This window comes from Aristolochia californica, unplaced genomic scaffold (assembly GCF_029961685.1).
Source record: "Aristolochia californica isolate CCGP_79_NKW_82.1479 unplaced genomic scaffold, dmAriCali1.0.hap1 SCAF_5, whole genome shotgun sequence".
Taxonomy (NCBI): Eukaryota; Viridiplantae; Streptophyta; class Magnoliopsida; order Piperales; family Aristolochiaceae; genus Aristolochia; species Aristolochia californica.
In genome coordinates, this window is record NW_027182214.1 from 43,336,242 (window position 1) to 43,355,703 (window position 19,462).

Sequence of the window (19,462 nt, forward strand, 5' to 3'; positions counted from 1 at the left end):
CATGAAATGACAAAATAACCTTTTGTATCTAGTACTTGCGGAGATAGGTGGCCGATATTATGGTAAAAGATAGCCACTTTTTCGTCATTCTACTCACCGTGATCTTTGCTACGCATTCTTGTTTTTTTGACAAGTTCGCGGCAGATTGGAGAATTTTTTGTTTTCGAAATTCCTTCCCGCTTTTTCTCTTACAAAACCCCTTTCAAGTTTCGACTCTGTTCTGTTCCCATTGCGATAACAAGAAGAAGCAAGGTACTTAGCTTCCTATTCGTTCGATTTTGTTTTTTGCATGGAATTACTGCTTATTCTGTGGATCCTTTTTTTTTTTTTTTGTACGGTGAGCATATACCGGCGATCCATGTTTTCTTTTAATTCTCTTTTTTCCTTTTCAATAATGAATTTAACGGCACCTTTCAGAACTACTCTATATTCATTTTCTAACTATCTGCGAGGGCACAAGATTTTGTTTGAACTTGGACCTGATGTAATAAGCGTATTAGAGGTTTAACTTCTACTCCTACAAGGTTATACCTACAGTTCTAATCAGACCCAACTGCTATCTGATACATTCCCAACACTGTTTTTTTTTTTTTTTTGTCAAAATAATGATAACGTCGTTTCTTCTTCAATTTGTCGATTGACTCTTTGGCTCAAGGGCATTGAGGGGTTTCTTACTGTATGCTTTTGGATTCAGCTCTCTTTGGATGTTTTGGTATCCCTAGCATGTGTAGCCATTTTTTTTTTGAAGAAATTATGGAAAAAAAGTGACTGAGGCTGGCTGTGGACCTAGCTTATTTTAATGGCATTATTCATTGATAAAGGGTTTCATCTGGTTGTAGAAGTACAAAGAGTGTTTCCCACTAAACATGGAACTCAGCTTGTTATTTTGATTTACTTATGCTTCATGTCATGTGTGGTTTATATTTGTCTACTTTGCTGTTGTAACTATGACTGTTGCTATCGGGATACCTTTTTGATATTCATGAGCTTCAATGATTTGAAAGTAGTTCTTCCTGCTAATGGGCTGTACATTTCATACAGAAGTTTATCTGGAAGAAAAAGAAAAGGGCTTTCAGGACAAGTGGGCTCTCACATGGCAAACTATTACAATATTGATGACATTTTGATGGAAGAGGAGGTTGAAGCTTTTTATTGTTTAATTTCAATGGTTTTATGTTTCTAAAAAAGTTAAATCTCTTCCTTCTCATTTAAGTTTGTGGTGGAGTTGCAGCTAGTATCAGTTGTTTTTCAAGTTGGAGCTAATGGTGTTGGATTGCTTGATCCTGGTTGTGAAACAAATGATGTAAGTACGGTGGAATCCTCATTTTTTTTCCCCTGCTAAAAAAACCATTAATTGTTTCTCCTTTTTTTTTTTTTTTTTTGTTAAGGTTGAAAAAGGTGCAAAGGTAGATTTACCATTCTGGCTTGCTCATGAACTATATTCAAGACAAGTAGTTTCAATCAATGTGCCAACTTGTTTCAGTCAAAAGTAATGCTCTACTTCCCTATTTGATACTCTTTCTCGCATAGTTTAACTGAAGAATTATGAGAAATAGTATAGACAACTGATTGATGAAAGGTACCCTATCCTTAGCTTTAATATGGTGCATGTGGCATTACCAGGACATGGAAGGAAGTTCAAGCTGATGCTGCCTGTGTCGACTTAAGAAGCAGATGTCCATACTTCTATGAGCTGGGCTGTAGGGTTGCACCTTTGTGAGTTTTTCTCTTTGTCATGTCCATCTGCTCAAAGTTTCTATGAGGGAAAGTCAACTTAGTGAATTTGAGTAACCAGATTACATGGTGTCTTTATTGAAAGTTCCTGTTATCTAACTCAGCTTGCTTAGTGTTGTCTTTAATTAAAAAAAAAAGGCCTTGTTCTTTACCTGATCTTGCTTAGTTGTGGCAGGGTGGGTGACAGAAGCATTGGCTCCTTTCTCCTTTACACATTTGCAGGAAGGTATAAGGAAGCCCTTTGTAAGGGACACAGTGCTGGATTCAATTCAACCCCTAAATTCCTGCCACTTCTTACAAAAGAGGAATCCCAACGTGAGATCTTTGTTGCGTTTTGTGATATCATTGTTCTGTAGCTATTGGTTTTGTGATGGTGGTCCATCAATTCTATAAAAAAATAACTTCTATAAGTTTTCTATAGTGTTTGAAGCAGCACGGTCATCAATGGCAGCTTATAAGAAATGGCGAGTTGGCGGATCAAGATTAGAGAGAGCATCCATTCTGGGCAAAAAGAGGAAGTCAGCAGCTGAGGTGTAAGCTCTGAACCCACGAGCTCTATGAGTACCTTATACAATTATGCAATTGTTGGGGAGAAAGTGAAAGAGGGATATGGTTGATATGAAGCCAAAGGCCACTTTCTTATAAGACATGCCCTGGTGAGGTGAGTTTAGACCCTTGATGAATTTGTAACTTACTCTATTGCAAGTGCAACTTTGAGACGGATAAGCTCTCTCTGGGATGCAGTTCCTAGATGCTGGTCTTATTGAGCTGTTCTCAAATTGAAGCAGTTTATTACAGCTACTGTATGTCACTTGAGCATCAAAACAGCTTATTTGTCTTAAATGAGTCAACCATTGTAAATCTAACACTAATTACTAATTGATGTTTCAAATTTGACAAGTTGCTGTTAAACTTATTTCAAAATGGGCTGTTTAGGGTGACCCAAGCTTGATTTTTGTTTGATTAAAAAGCTAGTCAGCATTGGCTGGCTTGGTAACAAACATATGTTTTTGTATGGTGGTATAAACTTATGCAGTAAAAGCAAATGCATTGTGTGGCTGTCTCCACATCATGATGAAACCCTTCTGTCTACTTTCATGTACATAAATCCTCTACCATTCTGCTCTATGAGAGTTTAGTTTCTTCTGAAGCTGGGTCTGCTTAAGTCACTCTGCACTTATACAGTTGTTGATGGAACATAAGAACCAAATTAATCTAATGAAAATTTTAAGACTTGGAAGTTTTTCTCCTAAATGAAAAATCAAATTATACTACTTCAAAATCTTAATAACTCTGATGTGGCAGTTGGATAGGTGTTGTGTGTAGTTCAATTTCCTAAATAGAACATACTTACAAGCCATAAGCATATCTTGGTTTCATTGGTCATTTCTTTCATGTTAAATGGAAATCTTGATTTTTCTTTGTGAAGCATTTGGTTCATCAGAAAGCATGTGCATTATGGAAGACTCTATGTCTGTATATACATTTTTTCAACAGCCCTGTATTAGTGGTTACACTGGACAAGTTAAAACTGCTTTTGATAAATAACTTTAACTGTTTCTAACACAAGCATTTTTATTTTTTTCATTCTGCGTATGTCCAAGTTTTCCAAACTCTCCAAGCTTTTTCATTTTAGCAGAAAATTTTTCCAGGCTTCAGGACTATGGCGAGTGATTTGGAAGGCGAAATGCTGCCAAGTACCAAGGGCCTCAGGTTCCTTCAATCGAGACTTAGATGGGTCTGTGGATCTTACCTGAAAAAACAAAAAGAAATATTGTTTCTGTCATTTGGAAGCCTTTTCAGATTCCTAAAATTAGAGTCGACACAGCCGAGTTGGCTAATCTCGGTCAAGTCCTCGAGATCCATCTCAATTATGAGAGCAAAACATGACCTACCAGGAGTCAGACCAACTTAGAGTTGAGTTGCATATTTAAATATAAATCTGCTGAGTCAAGAGGAATTTAGGCCGGGTTAGGTCGATTCTTATGTCAGAAGAACCTTGAATTATGTCAAACTATATTTTAGTTGATAGATCAAGCTTATGTAGGTTGATCGATCGTGCCATATGCTAGTGTACTATTTTAACATTTGAGCATGATACTAACCATTCTAAGGGATTTATAATTGTAAAATATTTTAATGCATTCGATTAAAATATGGTTTTAAATATTTATTGCCCTAAAGTACCATAACATAAATATGTTTAAGAATTGAAATTTGGTTAATTATCTATTTATATAGTTAGAGTTCTTAAAATTTTCTAATGATGTTTGGATTTTAGTCTTTAAATCTTTGCTTACTCTTTTGTGTAAGTTCTTCACGGTAACAATTTTCAATGTGTAGCTTTGGGTTTTGACTTGATAATTTGATTCATCATTCTTGTGTCTCATAATATGTATTAGAAGATGTGTATCTAAAATACATTGATAGCACCGTTAGTGACACATTTTAAGTTACCTATTTTATTATAATCAAAATAATAAAGACCAACATAATGTTGCAATTGGTCTAGCAATGAGATGAAGTGCTCATATGTAGGCATTTACCTTAACTATTCACATGAAATAATATTTGAGAGGTGTTACATTGAAATAATACGTGTCATTGTTGACTAACTCAATCTTTAGGAGATTAAAATAGTCTCTTGTTCCGTCCTTGAGAGGATTCACTAATTTGGTGTCTGAAACCTGAAGAATTGAAGTAAGATTCTCTCTCCCAAATCATTTAGTCATCGCTTCCTTTCTCAGCTCCATTCCCTGTAACAACTTTCGTTTGCTTTCTAGACATAAACTTTTGTGGCTCATTTGAAATTACAGCGTACAAGTCTTGTTTAACTAATAAATGAGAGAAAAGTTTGCTGGAATCAGTTTTTGCGAGAAAGGGAATTCATTGAAGAGTGCCCACTAAGGCCATCAAATTCTCCACGTGTCATCAAACCTCCTGCTTTACAGTTAGCAAAACACCCCTTGTAATTTCATTAGGAAATGGCACCAAACAACAAGTTAATGACTAGCGAGATTCTACATGATCCCTGATGTATTTTATCCATAAATAGATGAATGGCTTCTTGCTCAGTCTTAGACCTCCTCAAAGAGATCGCTCTACCACTTACAATTGGGATATTAGCCATATAACCTATGCGCAGAACAAGAAGTTAAAGACCTTATTCCAGGTATAGTTGGTCCTACTGTGCCAACTCCCCGCTCTCTGCAACGACAACCTTGCTTTTGGGTGTCCCATTCTGTCGCCCTTCTGCTTCCACTTTGTACACTACATCCATACCTGAAAGCACTTTGCCGAACACCACATGTCTACCGTCTAACCTGTACCACCCAAGTTCCAAAATATTTTTCATAATATATCATAGAAACTACACTCAATTGAACACGGGGGAGGGAACACAATCTTACCAGCTGGTAGTTACAGTAGTAATGAAGAACTGAGACCCATTTGTGTCGGGGCCTGCATTTGCCATTGAGAGATATCCTGTACCAGCCATATAATTAATTATAAGTATTATTTTATATTGTATTGAACTGATGAGCTAACTCACTATAAATACAAAGTTTACCTGGTCCGATGTGTTTAAGTTTAAAGTTCTCGTCAGCAAACTCCGTGCCATATATCGACTCTCCACCCCTTCCATCTCCAAGAGTGAAGTCACCTCCTTGGATCATGAAACTGGGAATGATTCTGTGGAATGTGCTCCCCTTATAGTGTAAAGGCTTCCCACTCTGCCCAATACCTTTTTCCCCTGCAGCACAAAGTAGAGGTGTAAACAATGTCAGTTTCACAATATGCCTAGGATTGTGTTAAGAAAAACAATGTAAGCTTCACAAATTGCCAGTTTTTGTTAAAAAAGGTTTAAACTTCTTCTTTTTTAAAAAGACTTGCATCTCATCCAAGTCTTAAAGTCAATAGTGCTTACTAACTTATGTTCACAACATCAGCTAGGAAAAGCACTGTATGGATAAATAGGTTGTCAAGCTATGGGATCACTTCATCAACATGTGGTTTATTGATCATTTAGTAAAAAGCTTTGAGAAAAATGACTTTGGATATAAGAATATATCTAGGAAAACTATGAGATAGCAATGCAGAAGACAAATATGAATTTAAAGAAACAGGGATCAATTGGCTTACCTGTGCAAAGTGCTCGAAAATTCTCTGCAGAAACACAACAGAACAAAGAAAATAAATCATTGTTAGAGGAACTACAAATAAATATTAGAATCACAGAAAGTTACCACAATAGCATGATCAGTAAAACAGTCGCAAAGTTGATATGTAATCAGAATTACTACATGCTTATGTAAACCATCCTATAACATACCTGCTGTTTTTGGCACAGCTTGCCCAAAGAGACCGATGACAATACGACCTGACATGAATTACATAAAAATATCTATCAATCTCACAATATTTTGAGCAAGAACATGAATAATTGTAAGTGTCATAAAAACAGAGGTGAGCGTCTAGGTATCATATTTCATATCAGGGGCCCTAGAACGCCAATATATATCAATTGATACATTACAATTTTTGGGCCATATCAGTCAGGCTCGATCTAAAAAAATTATCAAAAATAAAAATATTAAAATAAGGTACTGTATCAGTACTTTCAAACCCAAGACCTATAGGATAACATGAGTATCTTATGGACTATATCCCCACCCCTGCATTGAATGTGCACCGAAGTTCAGAGCACACTGTGACAGATGGCAATTGAAATGGAAAACCTGAATTCCCTATAAAAGAATAAAGATTTTCCATTTGTATACCTATTAGATTATCTTCAAAAAAGCGAAACTATAATATTGACCTCAAGAATTACTGATCGTAGTCTATGAGTACACGGTTGGAATCATACCGGCAGATTTCCCATCGATCTCAATGTCAAAGAAAACCTTGTGCGTCACTTCCTGCAGATCTTTCTTCCCCTGCATTGACAAAACAGGAGAAGTTTATAAACAGATTGTCAAGAGAAAAAAGAAAGGGGCATCCGCTACGAACTCAATACGTTTGAAACCAAGTCTTAGATGATTCTATCTAGTCTAAGAACGTAGGAGATCGACACGCACAAAATGACATTTTAACTTTGTGGAGGACCAGCAAGCGCCGACAAACAAATAGATCGAGGAGGAGCGGATGGACAGGAAACCAGAGAACGCGCATCAACTAGCGAAGTGAAAGAGGAGTTTTGAGGGCTTTTCTGACCTCTTCAAGATTGCTTGAGATGTCATCAATCCGATCTGTAGAAGACAAAGCGACAAGATCCCCAAGTTGGTTCTGATAAGAAGAAGAAGAAGAAGAAGTGGGAAGGAAGTCGGAAGCCGTCCGGCACCAACCAGATCGGAGAGAAAAGCTTCATCCTAGGTTAGGAGTTCAGTTCCAAATGGAATTGCAAGTAGTAGATTGCTGAACACCAGTAGTTTGAGGAGGAGGACACGAAAACCCAATACATGTTCATGCTCATAGCGGATTACCTGAACGAGGACAAGGGTTGCCAACAAGCCACCGAGCCATAGCAGAGCCACTGCAAGTAACTTGGTCATCGCCATGTCGCCTCTTCCGGCTAAAGAGCAGCTCTTCATAAATAAAGGCCTCACCGACTGAAGAGTGATTTTTTTCATCCCCAAATCGCGGAACCCTAAAAATAAAATTAGCATTTTACCATTATTACTCTAAAAAAAAAGTTAGAGAAAATAAAATAATAATTAAATTTTTTTAATCAGCAAAAAAAATCTTTACAAAGGAAAAAAAAGAGTAATTTGCATTGAATTTGATGCTAGAACAATGTTTCAATGTGTATTAAGAGACATTCATCAATAGTTAGATATCTAACCCCTAAGCCCTAAACCCTAATAATCTCATACATTCTAGAGTCGGGACAGGCGCTCCCTAAACCCTTTCATGTTCTTCTAATGGAAGATCAAACAAGCAATTGAGCTAGCTAGCAATTGTTTAAATTTGGTTTGAGTAGAATTGGAAACAATGAAGTACATTTTTTTTTAACAAAAATTGAGTTATAAACATGTAAACAAAACTAATTTTGCAAAGAGATTATGCAATTTCATACTTGGTTTTCAAGGGGTTCAAAAATAATTTGGAGTTTACTAACAGGGCAACTCCTTCGCTTCCTCACCTCTTAAGCCAATGGAGGTCGAGGTAAAATTGGGAGAGAGGATTCTCACTCTAAATAGGAAGAGCAAATCGAAAACAAAAGATCGGTAAATGAGTGAAAGGAAAGACCGTATACTCTTGTTTTGTTCAGTGCGGAAAGCCAAGTGAACGGAACCTAACCTAGGTGGACCGAAACTACCTAGCTCTGGTACATGATTCTAATCACAAAGAGAAAGGTTCCTCACCATAAAAGAGTAAAGTCACATATAGAGTCCTTCCTAAGGTGGTGTAACGAATAGGTTGAAGTGGACTGTTTCAAATCTGATAGGTAGAGGCTCATTGTGGACCATATTGTAACCTTAGAACAAAATAATATTAATTTAATAAGTGATATATTTTTTAAAAAAATATTAATTTAATAAGAAAATATGTTATATTATTTTATATGTCTAATTAATATATATGTAGGTTATTATAAAAATTATTATAAGTATTGGGTAGTTTTAATTTTTTTATTTTTCATTCTACCCATAAATTTAATCTAAAACCCATTAAAAACCCTATTATCGGGTTTAGACGAGAAAACCTAAGCCGAACCCGACCGTGCCGGCCTAGTCCTGGTGCAGGTGTTTCCTAGGAGACGGAGATCCTTGGACGCGTCATGGCGCCACACTTGTGAGCTATAGAGACTCGATTTCAAGATTTTCAGTTGAAGCGAAGTGCGTCCCGCAGAGTACGTGGAGTGAATCCGAGAGTCCGAGTCGTTTCGCGTTTGAAATTTGAGAGGGAGTCACCAAGAGTGGACGGACAACTACCAGTCCGCCAGAGGACGACGGGAGCAACCGTTCGAAGTTCTCCAGCTAAAGCAGCCGGGGGAAGACTTCTTGGTGAGGCTTTTTGCGGGGGGCTTACTATCTTCTACTATCATCCTCTCAGCAATGGCAAGCCCCTCTCTCTCTCCTCCATCATCCTTCTCGTTCTTGGTTTCTCTTCTTCCCGTGTTTCTCGTTTCTTTCTGGCAGGATGGAAGGGTCTACCCTCCATGGTGATTCCCTTCATCCTTCTTTTCCGCTTCCTTCTTCAAATGCTGCGGGCTCCTCTTCTTCTCTGCCTTCTCCATTGGTTCCTCAAGAGCCGGAGCACGAGCGACGGGAACAAAGCGTTACTTACCGAGTCAACATTTCCGTATCAAACCCGGCGTCCTCTGCCGACGTGGGGGACGAGGCATGGTCATGCGTCGTCGTCCTTGTTAGTTTCTGGTTCTTTGGTATGTATCTCTCTTTCCTGTACTTCCTGCGTTATTGCTTGATTGGTTTATGAATGTTAAAAATAAGATCATGCTTTGTGCTTCTCATCCCATCAGCAGCGTCAATGACTTCGATCCTCGGGTTTTATGGTTCTGTCAATTTTCACTTGGGGCCTAATTGCTCCCACCTAATGACAAAGGATTTTCCCTAAGATTGATTTTGATTTTCTGTTTCGATACCCTTATTTCTTTCCGATATATAGATATAGAAGTTTAAGTGATAAGATATAGAAATTACAATAATGCCCTTTCATAAATACAAATATATGATAACATCCCCCCTCAAACTGATGCAGGTAAGTCAATCAACAACAATTTGCCAACCACAAATTGATGCCGTTGTCAAATCATTACTTTGGTGAAGACATCGGCCACCTGGAGATCCGAAGAAATGTAAGGAAAGAGATCACCCGACTATCCAAGGTATCGCGGATAGAATGACAATCAACCTCAATGTGTTTGGTGCGCTCATGGAGGACAGGGTAGGTGGCAATCTGAATAGCACTAGTGTTATCAGCTTGAAGAGGGGTAGAAGTAGTTTGAGGAAACTCAAGCTCCGCAAGAAAACTGCGTAGCCATACAATCTCAAAACAAGCAGTAGACATGGCACGATACTCAACTTCAGTCGGGGATTTAGAAACACGAACTTGTTTCTTACATCTCCAAGAAATTAAGGCATTACCTAAAAACATACACCAACCCGTAGTAGAGCGACGGGTATCCGGACACCCAGCCCAATCAGCATCACTATAAGCAACAAGTTGAAGAGAAGAGCATGTAGGAAAGAATAACCCACGAGTAGGAGAACCTCAAAGATAGCGGATGATGTGTCGAACTGCAGCAATATGGAGATGGCGAGGAGAGGACATAAACTGACTGACCTGATGAACGATATAGGAGATGTCGGGGCGAGTAGTGGTCAAGTAGATGAGACTTCCAACCAAGCGCCGATAGAGAGTAGGGTCATCTAGAAGGTCCCCTTTATCTTTCCTGTATTTGACATTTACCTCCATAGGAGTATCAACAGAAGAAGTGTCCTCCAAACTAGCCAAGGTAATAATATCTTGAAGATACTTATGTTGGTTTAGGAAAATACCTTTGGCCCGATGATGGATTTCTAGTCCTAAGAAGTACGTGAGCTGGCCAAGATCTTTCATATGGAAAGTGGCATGTAACACCTGTTGCAGCTTGGTAATCAGTCCAAAGTCAGTTCCAATAATAATGATGTCATCCACATAAACCAGGAGAATGACCATGCCCGCGGTAGACTTATGATAAAATAGAGATGAATCATACTGACTCTGTGTAAACCAGTGGAGAGTAAAGGTGCCATGAAATTTCTCAAACCAAGCTCGGGGGGCTTGCTTAAGCCCATACAGAGGACGACGATGCTTGTAAACCTGATCAGGAGAGAAGGTAGTCATACCCGAGGGGAGCTTCATGTATACATCTTCCTGGAGGTCACCAGGGAGAGGCATTCTTCACATCCATCTGATGCAGCAGCCAGGACTGAGAGGTTGCAATCGCGAATATAGTACGGACCGTGGTCATCTTGGCAACCAACGCAAAGGTCTCCTCATAATCAATCCCATATTCCTGTTTGTTGCCCAAAGCTACTAGGTGAGCTTTGTACCGATCGAAAGAACCATCAGAGTGAAGTTTGACAGAGAAAAACTATTTACTCCCAAGAGGCTTAATTGGAGGAGGGCAACGAACAATATCCCAAGTGTGATTCTCCTCAAGTGCTCGAAGTTCTGTTTGCTTTGCATGCTGCCAACACTCATGTGCCATGGCCTGTTTGTAACAAGTGGGAATGAAAATAGAGGTTAAAGTAGAGACAGGAGAGACAATGGAGGAGAAAACATACCAATGAGGAGGCCTAGAAGGGCGAGTAGACCGGCGAAGAGCAGTGGAAGCTGGAGCAGGAGTAGGATCAGGCGCCAGGACAAGATCGTGAAGGGGCACAAAGGAAGTAGAACCAAACTCATGGGCACTACGTCGGCCATACACAAAACTAGGTTTGAACCTTTCCACAATTGGCGGAGAATCATCAAAGCAAGGTAAAAGAGATAAAGAGGCAGATGGCTGTTCAACATGAGATGGAAAAAAATATTGATTTTCAAAGAAAACCACATTCCGAGAAACACGTATATGACAAACATATGGATCATAACAAACATAACCATTTTGAGGGATAGCATTACCAAGAAAAACACACTTAACTGATTGGGCGATAAGCTTATGTCGGTCATGAGCAGGGAGATGCACAAAACAAACACAACCAAATGTCCGAAGATCGGAATATGAAGGAGAATGGCCAAACAACTTAAAGAAGGGAGAAACATGAGGTAATGTAGGAGATGGTAAACGATTGATCAAATGAACCGAAGTAGAAATCGCTTCACACAAAAAACGAGAAGGAATAGATGATTCAAGTAAAAGGGTTTTGACCACATCAAGAAGATGACGATTTTTCCTCTCAGCAACACCATTTTGTTGCGGTGTCGAAGGACAAGATCGCTGAGAGACGATCCCTTTGCTTTGAAGAAAGTCCTTAAACTCATTAGACATGTATTCGCCGCCAGAATCAAAGCGTAAAACCTTGATGTTGGCAGAAAATTGAGTCTCTAGAAGCGCAAGAAAATGCTTGAATGCTAAAAAAACTTTGGCCTTAGCCAGTAGAAAGTAAACCGAAGTACACAAACTACAGTCATCAATAAAGGTGATAAAGTGCTTGTAATGCGCATGAGAAACAACAGGAGCAATCCCCCAAACATCAGTATGAATAAGATCGAAACATTGTAAGACATGAGAGGCATTATGAGGAAAAGGTAGAACTTTACTTTTGCCAAGTTTGCATGATGGACATTCAAAAGAAAGATCAAGAGAAGAACACACTTTATGTCCCAAGACACCTGAATTAAATAATTTTCGGAGTACATCAGCATTGGGGTGACCTAGACGTTTATGCCTCATCTTAGGTCCAAAATTAACAACATTACATGCAAAGGAAAGGAAAACTAGGACTAGTGGTGGGAGGAAAAACATAAAGAAGAAAGAGTCGTTCCACTTTAGGCCCCTTTGCGATCATCGTCCCGACACTTGATCCTGCACAACACAACCAGATCGAGAGAAATGGACATTACAATTATTATCGACCAATTGACCAACAGAAATAAGATTTTTGGAGAGGTCAGGAGACACAAAAACATCAATTAAACAAGAGAAAAAATCACCAACAGCACTGATAGGCAGAGAACTGCCATCAGCGGTGTTAATTTTCTGATTTCCATAATAATGTCGGACATTGGAAAGAGAAATAACAGTATTGGTCATATGATTAGAAGCGTCGGAGTCAAAATACCATGGCTTAGAAGAAACTTTAGGATTACCTAAGAACCCAAAAGTAGAGAAAACAGAAATGATCATCTGTTGTACCATCTCAGGAGTGAGTATGGTCAGTGGGGCGAAAGTGGTAGGTGCAGCAGGAACAACCGGCGAGGCAGTAGAACTAGAGGCACCAGCGTAGGCATGATAAGCAGTATCCGACCTCCTTGCAGGTCGAATGGGCCAAGTAGAGATGATATGACCTAGTTTCTTGCAGTAGTTACAAAACTTTCTAGGGCAATCCCGAGAAACATGAGCAAAAGCTTTACAACTATAGCACTGAACAGCACGCATGTCTAGTCCCTTATTCCTCCCCTGGGTTGCATAAGCCACAGTGACAGGGGCACTAACGTTAGCCCGATGTTCGATGCCAGCCTGATTTGCTAGACGCCGCTCCTCACGGAGAAGTTCACTGAAACAAGCAACTAGAGAAGGTACAGGATGACGATTCATCAGATTAGACCGTGCAATTTCAAAATTGAAACGGAGCTTCATCAAGAATTGATCTCTCTTGCTGGTTTCATGCATTGCTTGAATAGCAGAGAGAGCTGTAACGGGAACAGTAGAATGAACAATGTCGGCATAGTCAGCCCAAAGGTTTTGAAAACCAGAAAAATATTCCTCGATGGATAGACTTCTTTGTGTGAAATTAGCCATCTCATACTCCAATTGAAAACGCCAAGCCGTGTTGTCTTGATGGTAAACTTGGGCGAGGTAACTCCACACGTCAGCCGCATTTCTATAAGGCCGCAAATTGAGAACAAAGTGAGGCTCAACGGAGCCAAGGATCCAGGTCATGACCCTAGCATCCTTGACTGTCCACTTGGACAAAGCCTCGGCCTCTCGAGGTGCGGGATCAGTCCCATCTATATGACCCCATAACTCCTTTCCCATAACAAATAAACGAAACTGAAATTCTCAGGCACGGTAATTTTTACCCGTGAAACGGATAGGGAACGAGTCTACCTTATCAGATGACATGATAAGCCTACTATAATGACAATAAGTGGTGAGGGAACTCCACACCAGAGATGGCTCTAGAAGGAGAGATTAGAACTGGAGATACCCCTGCGAGCTTGGTCACAAACTATAAAATGTGCTGCAAAACCCAGCAATGAAAGGTTTCCAGCAACTGTGTGCACCCACACCAATATGAGCCACGCCTTCGTTGCTGCAGCGGTAAAAAGGGCCGTTGCAGATGTTGCGACACGTGTACCGAGCAGAAGAATCGTCGTGGAGTGGACCTTTGCTCCCGTCGCACACAAAAAACGAAGCCAATGACCCCGTCGAACACCAAAAACGAACTGTCGAACACCAAAACGAAGATGTTCCCGTCGAACACCAAAAAACTAAATACCCGAGAGAGGAACTGCCGAAATCCGCTAAAGCCGAGAGAGGAACCTCCGAAATCCGAAACAAAACCCACAAGATCCTCCGAAATCCACTACAAATCGAGTACCGAGAAAGAGGGAAAGATAACTCACCTCTGAGAGAACAACGCCGAACCAATTTCTCCAACACCGAACCGAGACCGCCAAGGGTGCCGAAAAAGCTCGGAAAAAAAAATCAGGGCGGGGAACGAAGCTCTGATACCATGACAAAGGATTTTCCCGAAGATTGATTTTAATTTTCTGTTTCGATACCCTGATTTCTTTCCGTTACATAGATATAGAAGTTTAAGTGATAAGATATAAAAATTACAATAATGCCCTTTCATAAATACAAATATATGATAACACCTAATACATGCCAACTCCTTATTTGTACAAGCAATTCAGGTCTTCACGCCTATCCTCCTCTCATTTCTTCGAACATCTTATTGAATTTTACTTCTCTATGCTGATTCAGTCACTTTTTTGTTTGTTTTCTAGGTCAGAGTTATGTCTGAGCCTAAGGCTGGGCCAATGCTTTATGACTTCTCCAGGCCACCCTCTCTTGATGTTAAGACAAACTGGTCAGAATGTCATAATGCAACTGTACCACCCGATTTGCACAAGGTAAGCTTGTTTTTCTTATCTGTTTTTTCTCCAAAATCAACTTATTAAAGAGTTTAGCTGAGTGTTTATCTTCTTTGTTTTGTTTCTCGCATGTAGGAATGGATATATTACCTGAACAAGTGTTCTCAAGTAAATGTTTCCTACGTCGTGAAGTCTACAAGCTCATCTCCTTTATCTCTTGTCATGGCTGAAGGTGCCTTCTCCGATCTCAATCATTATATCTGGCTCGGTTCTACGTTATTTATCTGTTTACTTATTTAACTGGTACAATTGAACTCATCTAACCCGAGAAGAATTTAAGTCCTAAATTATCCATTGTAAAGAATAGGGCCATACTACACTGGAACATTGCACAGCATACTTTGGTAAGAGTTTGAAAACGAAATCAAGTTTCATTTCCTTGACAACAATGGCAAGAAGTCAACTTTGATGCACGCATAAAAAATCACAAATAATATAGATGTTGCCCATGTTGCAATGCTTAATGTTTAAATCAGTGCTTTACTTAAATTTGGGATCATGTGAAGGGAAATTTACATCTTGAGTATTTTGATATATGCATATGCTGAAAAAGATTAATCAAATTTTACAAAGCTGCTGGAAGGATAATCTTTCTGGTCTGGAATATTGGGCAGTGAAGAAAAATTGTTTGATACAGATGGAGGGGGCAGATGTACGAATGTTGCTAAGGATGTGTGTCAAAAAACTCAAAACTATGAAAGAGAGTTTAGCAGAGAAGAATCAACACAAATAGAAAGAAAATAAGAGAGAACTGTTGTGAGATGGTTTAGGCATGTTCAAGAGAAGCCTACTATTGCATCTGTTAAGAGAGTCTTTGTTGTTTTCAGTTGAAGAATAGATAAGAAAAAGGACAAAAATGACATTAATGTATGTCATGTGGTATTTTAGGTTAGGATGGAGCAGAATGGAGAAGGATCTATGTTGTTGGCCCCAATATGTTTGGGATGAAGCTAATAATTACGATATGATGATTTTAATCAGCTTCACTCACTAGGTTACCTTGTGAAAAATCTGTATTGCTAATAAGTTTGGTACTGAAATATTTTCACCAAATATTAGTTGATGTTGATATGGATGGATATTGATTTTGTGTTATTAAAGAAGTCATATTTGTATATGAATGTAATGTCTGTTCTTTAATCAGTTACTGTCTCTAGTGATTACTGGTATACATCTCAAAATAATCACTTTCCTGCTTGTCTCAGAGAGTTCTTTTAGTTTTGATGTCTCAGACAGTTCTTTTTGGTTCTCTTGAAGGACACTTCATGACTTCTGAAGATCAGTCAATCTTGTTTCTTCATCTCAATAGCATGTTCTTTTTCAGGCAATGAAAACCTCATTGAGTGGCTCGAGGATCCTTCTTATCCCGATACCACATTATCATGGAATCTTATTCGTGGTAAAAATATTTTGCCAGAGGAAATGCTGAACATTTTTGTTCCTATTCTAGTATGAGAATGAAGCAATTCTGACTTTTTTCAGGAAAAAAATTGTTTACTTACAGGAAATGGCTTGATCCAACAGAAAATTTTAAAGTCTTCTAACTATTATATTGCAGTTGGGAACCTTAATTCTCAGGAGGCTGAGGTATTCACTTTATTCGTACAGATTAATCTGTGCTTTTCCTTGTTATTTTTAAAACAAAGATCCAAATTCCAAACTTTATTCGTACAGATTAATCTGGCTACTTGAATCCTCCTTATCTACACTGCCATATCATTTCCTGCCTCAATTGTTAGATCACCCTTTCTACTTACCTTACCACTTTCATCCATAACATTTTTAATTGAAGGCTCTGTACCTCCACACACCTGCTCTATCTTTTCCTACTCCACTATCAGCAAATTGACATGAGATTAAGGCTGGATGCATATTTTGATATTTGATATAAGTTTTTCCTTGCCTTGACCTGATGATGCAAACATACTTGTAGGATTGGAACTGAAAATTAAATAATTTAGTGGAAGAGTTCTGTCTTGTTATCTTTAAGAATTGCTGGAATTGCTGAAAAGTTGAGAGAATTCTGTCTCCTGAAATCTCCAAGTATAATAAACCCCATCTATTATCCATTTATTGGATTCATAGGTTTTTTCTTACTGTACTCTCAATTATGTTTGTGTGAAGCAGGTGCAGTTGAACCTTAGCATACAAGCTGTTGTTTATAACACAACAAAGGCCTATAACAAGTGTGCACTAGATAAAAGCTTTTGCCTTTTGAAGCTACACATATTCAGATTGAACGTTGCAGTTCTCACCTCTCCTAGTACAGTAGAGGTAACAAATTTTGCAAGACCTCTTGCTACTTCTTGCCTTTTTGGCGGCCAAGTGGAAGCCCATAATAATTTTTAAGTATTTTTGAAAGCATGTATACAACAATTTGTTAAGCTGTGGAGTCTAATTAACGCCTTACGCAGAGTCGGCACGCAGATCGACCTTGTATTGACTATTGTTTCATTTAAGGGTAGTTTGGGATTTCACACTTGTATTGCGGTTGCCCTAGTTTTCTCTTTATATTTGAGGGCGCCGCTATTAGGGTTATCATTGAGAAGGATCATCAGTTGCGACTGAGAGAGGTTAGAAAAAAACACTTGAGTGTGTGCGATTTCTCTTGTAAACAACTTCGTCGTCATATTGAATTATTGTTACGGCAGAAGACAGGACGTAGTCTCACCTTGAGGCGAACCTGTATAAATCTTGTGTTTTTCGTGCTTGATTATTTCTTCTTCTGCGATTATTATTGCTCTCGTTAGTATTGAATTAGGGCGTCTAGTTCCTAACACAATTAATAGAATAAATTGCATAACTATTTTATACAGTTTGGCTTTGATTTGGCATCAACTAGATCAATGAAGTTTATTGGACAGCTCAACCTACTTCAGTTTAGCTTAATTTGAACATTCCTTGTCTGCCAGTAATTTTTTTGCGAGTTAAATACTGGTGACTTTGCATTTAGCTTAGATATTGTTCACCAAAAATGTTATGAACTTGGGAGGATGGCTGGTAGGTAGAGCTTGAGTCTTGGGCAAGTTGATTGAGTGAGAGAGTTGGGTGTGTAAATATAGGCATTTAAAGAGCTTAAGGGGAGAATAGGATCGTTTAAGAGAGAGTGAGGTGGTTGAGGGATTGGTAAGGAAGAAGGGTTAGAGCCTTAGATGGCATGAGCAGGGGGAGGAAGAGGATTCCTAGGGTTAGTAGGACTTAGGTGGTGGACTAGAGAAGTGGAATATCGGTTTGGGAGAGAAGACAGAATAGAAAACCCTAGTAAGGCTAGGCTAGATTCGAGTGGATGCTGAGTGGCTTTTGGGGAAGGTACGATGAGGGCTAGTTAGGCTATAGGTGGGGTGGCTCAACTAATAGATGACTGGGGGTGCTCATGGTGTGAGATGGGTGAGTGGAGAGATTCGAGTGGTGTGAAGTTCCTAGAGGTAAAGAAAGTCACCAACATCCAAAAACCAAATTCAATTTCCACTTCCAGAAAATTGTTAATTGGCTGTGTGAAATTATGAGTAAAAGAGAGTTGAGAGGATGGGGAAGAGAGAAAAAAGCATACAAGAGCATAACTGCTCTGGATGTGGGAGGCTGACGACCCCCATCAGGATTTTATTAAGTGAATTAGAGATGAAATTCCATCTCTACCCTTCATACACATAAACCTTAATATCTTCACTGTTACATGTCCAAATTCAACAAGAATTGGACCATAGACTAATACTGAGATACAGATTCTACTGGTGTGATCATGGATATATACACACTGTGGTAAATGACCAAAATTCCCCTTGCATCATATTTAACAGGCTCCACTCATAATGTCTTTCAAATGCTGCACTTTGTCATTTTTAAGTTGAGAATATACATAAATGAATTTAAGACTATTTTTGCTTTGTTTATAGGAAAGTTATACTGATGCTTGGTTCGTTAAAGTATCATATGTACCAAGATGGATCACATATATTGTTGGCGGAGGTATCATGCTATTGCCATCTCTCTCTCTCTCTCACTCACTCACTTTCCATCATATGTAGGTGGCTTGACTGTGACAATCTTGCTAATGATCAAGATCCTAGTGAAGTGTCAAAGATCACCTGGAGATGGGAGTGAGTACCAAGAGCGCACACTGACAACAGAGAGAACACCTTTGCTTGGACAAAAGGAGGACAACGCTTCAAGTTTGGGTTCATCTTATGATTCAGGTTCACACGATGAAGAGGAATTTGAAGATTTGCCAGGAGCAGGTTCAATAAAAGGGGAACCCAATTATCCACAGCAGCTATGTGCAATTTGCTTCAATGCACAAAGGGACTGTTTCTTCCTTCCCTGTGGCCATTGTGCAACATGTTTTACATGTGGAACAAGGTGACTCTCTTTCCCTAGTGCATAAACTGATGATGTATAATCTCTGTCTGAGACTTCGTGAGTAGTACGGATTTTTATCTATATGAAAATTGTTGCAGGATTGCAGAAGAGGCTGGAATTTGCCCTATATGCCACAGGAAAATGAAGAAAGTGAGGAAAATATTCACAGTTTGAGAGTGTAACAAACATCGTTGAAAATACTGTCACTTGAAGAGATGAAGGCTGGTAGTGATCGCCTAATTTGGTCATCAACCCCAACTGATGGTATGAATGTTCTTCTAAATGGAACTTACACACTGTTTATGTACAGTAACACTGCCCCTCAACTCTTTTTTTTAGAGTTTAAACAGATGATGCACCAACAATGTACATTTTAAGCTCTCATTCTTCCAAGTGGATTAATTCTCAAGGAGCCACTGATTAACTGCTCTGTTTTGTAATGAAGGTTACTTTGAATTATTGATAAGGGTACAAAGTTGAACAGTAATTAAAAGAGAAGCATTCTGTTGGAAGTCATTTAACAGGGTTTATTTCAATT

The 19,462-nt window shown here is 39.0% G+C and overlaps 3 protein-coding genes across 3 annotated transcripts; 2 read left to right on the forward strand and 1 right to left on the reverse strand.

Moving 5' to 3' along the window:
- Nucleotides 1-172: 172 nt before the first annotated feature.
- On the forward strand, nucleotides 173-2,786 carry LOC137966621 (DNA replication complex GINS protein PSF3-like). Its single transcript, XM_068813300.1, has 7 exons — nucleotides 173-252; nucleotides 1,042-1,138; nucleotides 1,232-1,303; nucleotides 1,389-1,489; nucleotides 1,624-1,716; nucleotides 1,910-2,049; nucleotides 2,156-2,786. The coding sequence occupies exons 2-7, from the start codon at nucleotides 1,094-1,096 to the stop codon at nucleotides 2,269-2,271; spliced, it is 567 nt and encodes a 188-aa protein (XP_068669401.1). The 5' UTR covers nucleotides 173-252; nucleotides 1,042-1,093; the 3' UTR covers nucleotides 2,272-2,786.
- A 1,899-nt stretch (nucleotides 2,787-4,685) lies between these two features.
- LOC137965639 (peptidyl-prolyl cis-trans isomerase CYP19-4-like) lies at nucleotides 4,686-7,331 on the reverse strand. The gene is made up of 7 exons (XM_068811918.1): nucleotides 7,221-7,331; nucleotides 6,605-6,674; nucleotides 6,068-6,115; nucleotides 5,878-5,901; nucleotides 5,306-5,488; nucleotides 5,145-5,220; nucleotides 4,686-5,057 (listed from the first exon to the last, which is right to left on the reverse strand). Exons 1-7 carry the CDS (start codon nucleotides 7,326-7,328, stop codon nucleotides 4,919-4,921), a joined length of 648 nt encoding a protein of 215 aa, XP_068668019.1. The 5' UTR covers nucleotides 7,329-7,331; the 3' UTR covers nucleotides 4,686-4,918.
- A 1,521-nt stretch (nucleotides 7,332-8,852) lies between these two features.
- LOC137965392 (E3 ubiquitin-protein ligase APD2-like) lies at nucleotides 8,853-19,364 on the forward strand. Its single transcript, XM_068811687.1, has 11 exons — nucleotides 8,853-9,124; nucleotides 9,224-9,301; nucleotides 14,300-14,328; nucleotides 14,422-14,547; nucleotides 14,644-14,740; nucleotides 15,893-15,967; nucleotides 16,073-16,155; nucleotides 16,696-16,842; nucleotides 18,462-18,534; nucleotides 18,594-18,924; nucleotides 19,023-19,364. Exons 1-11 carry the CDS (start codon nucleotides 8,881-8,883, stop codon nucleotides 19,096-19,098), a joined length of 1,359 nt encoding a protein of 452 aa, XP_068667788.1. The 5' UTR covers nucleotides 8,853-8,880; the 3' UTR covers nucleotides 19,099-19,364.
- Nucleotides 19,365-19,462: the final 98 nt, after the last annotated feature.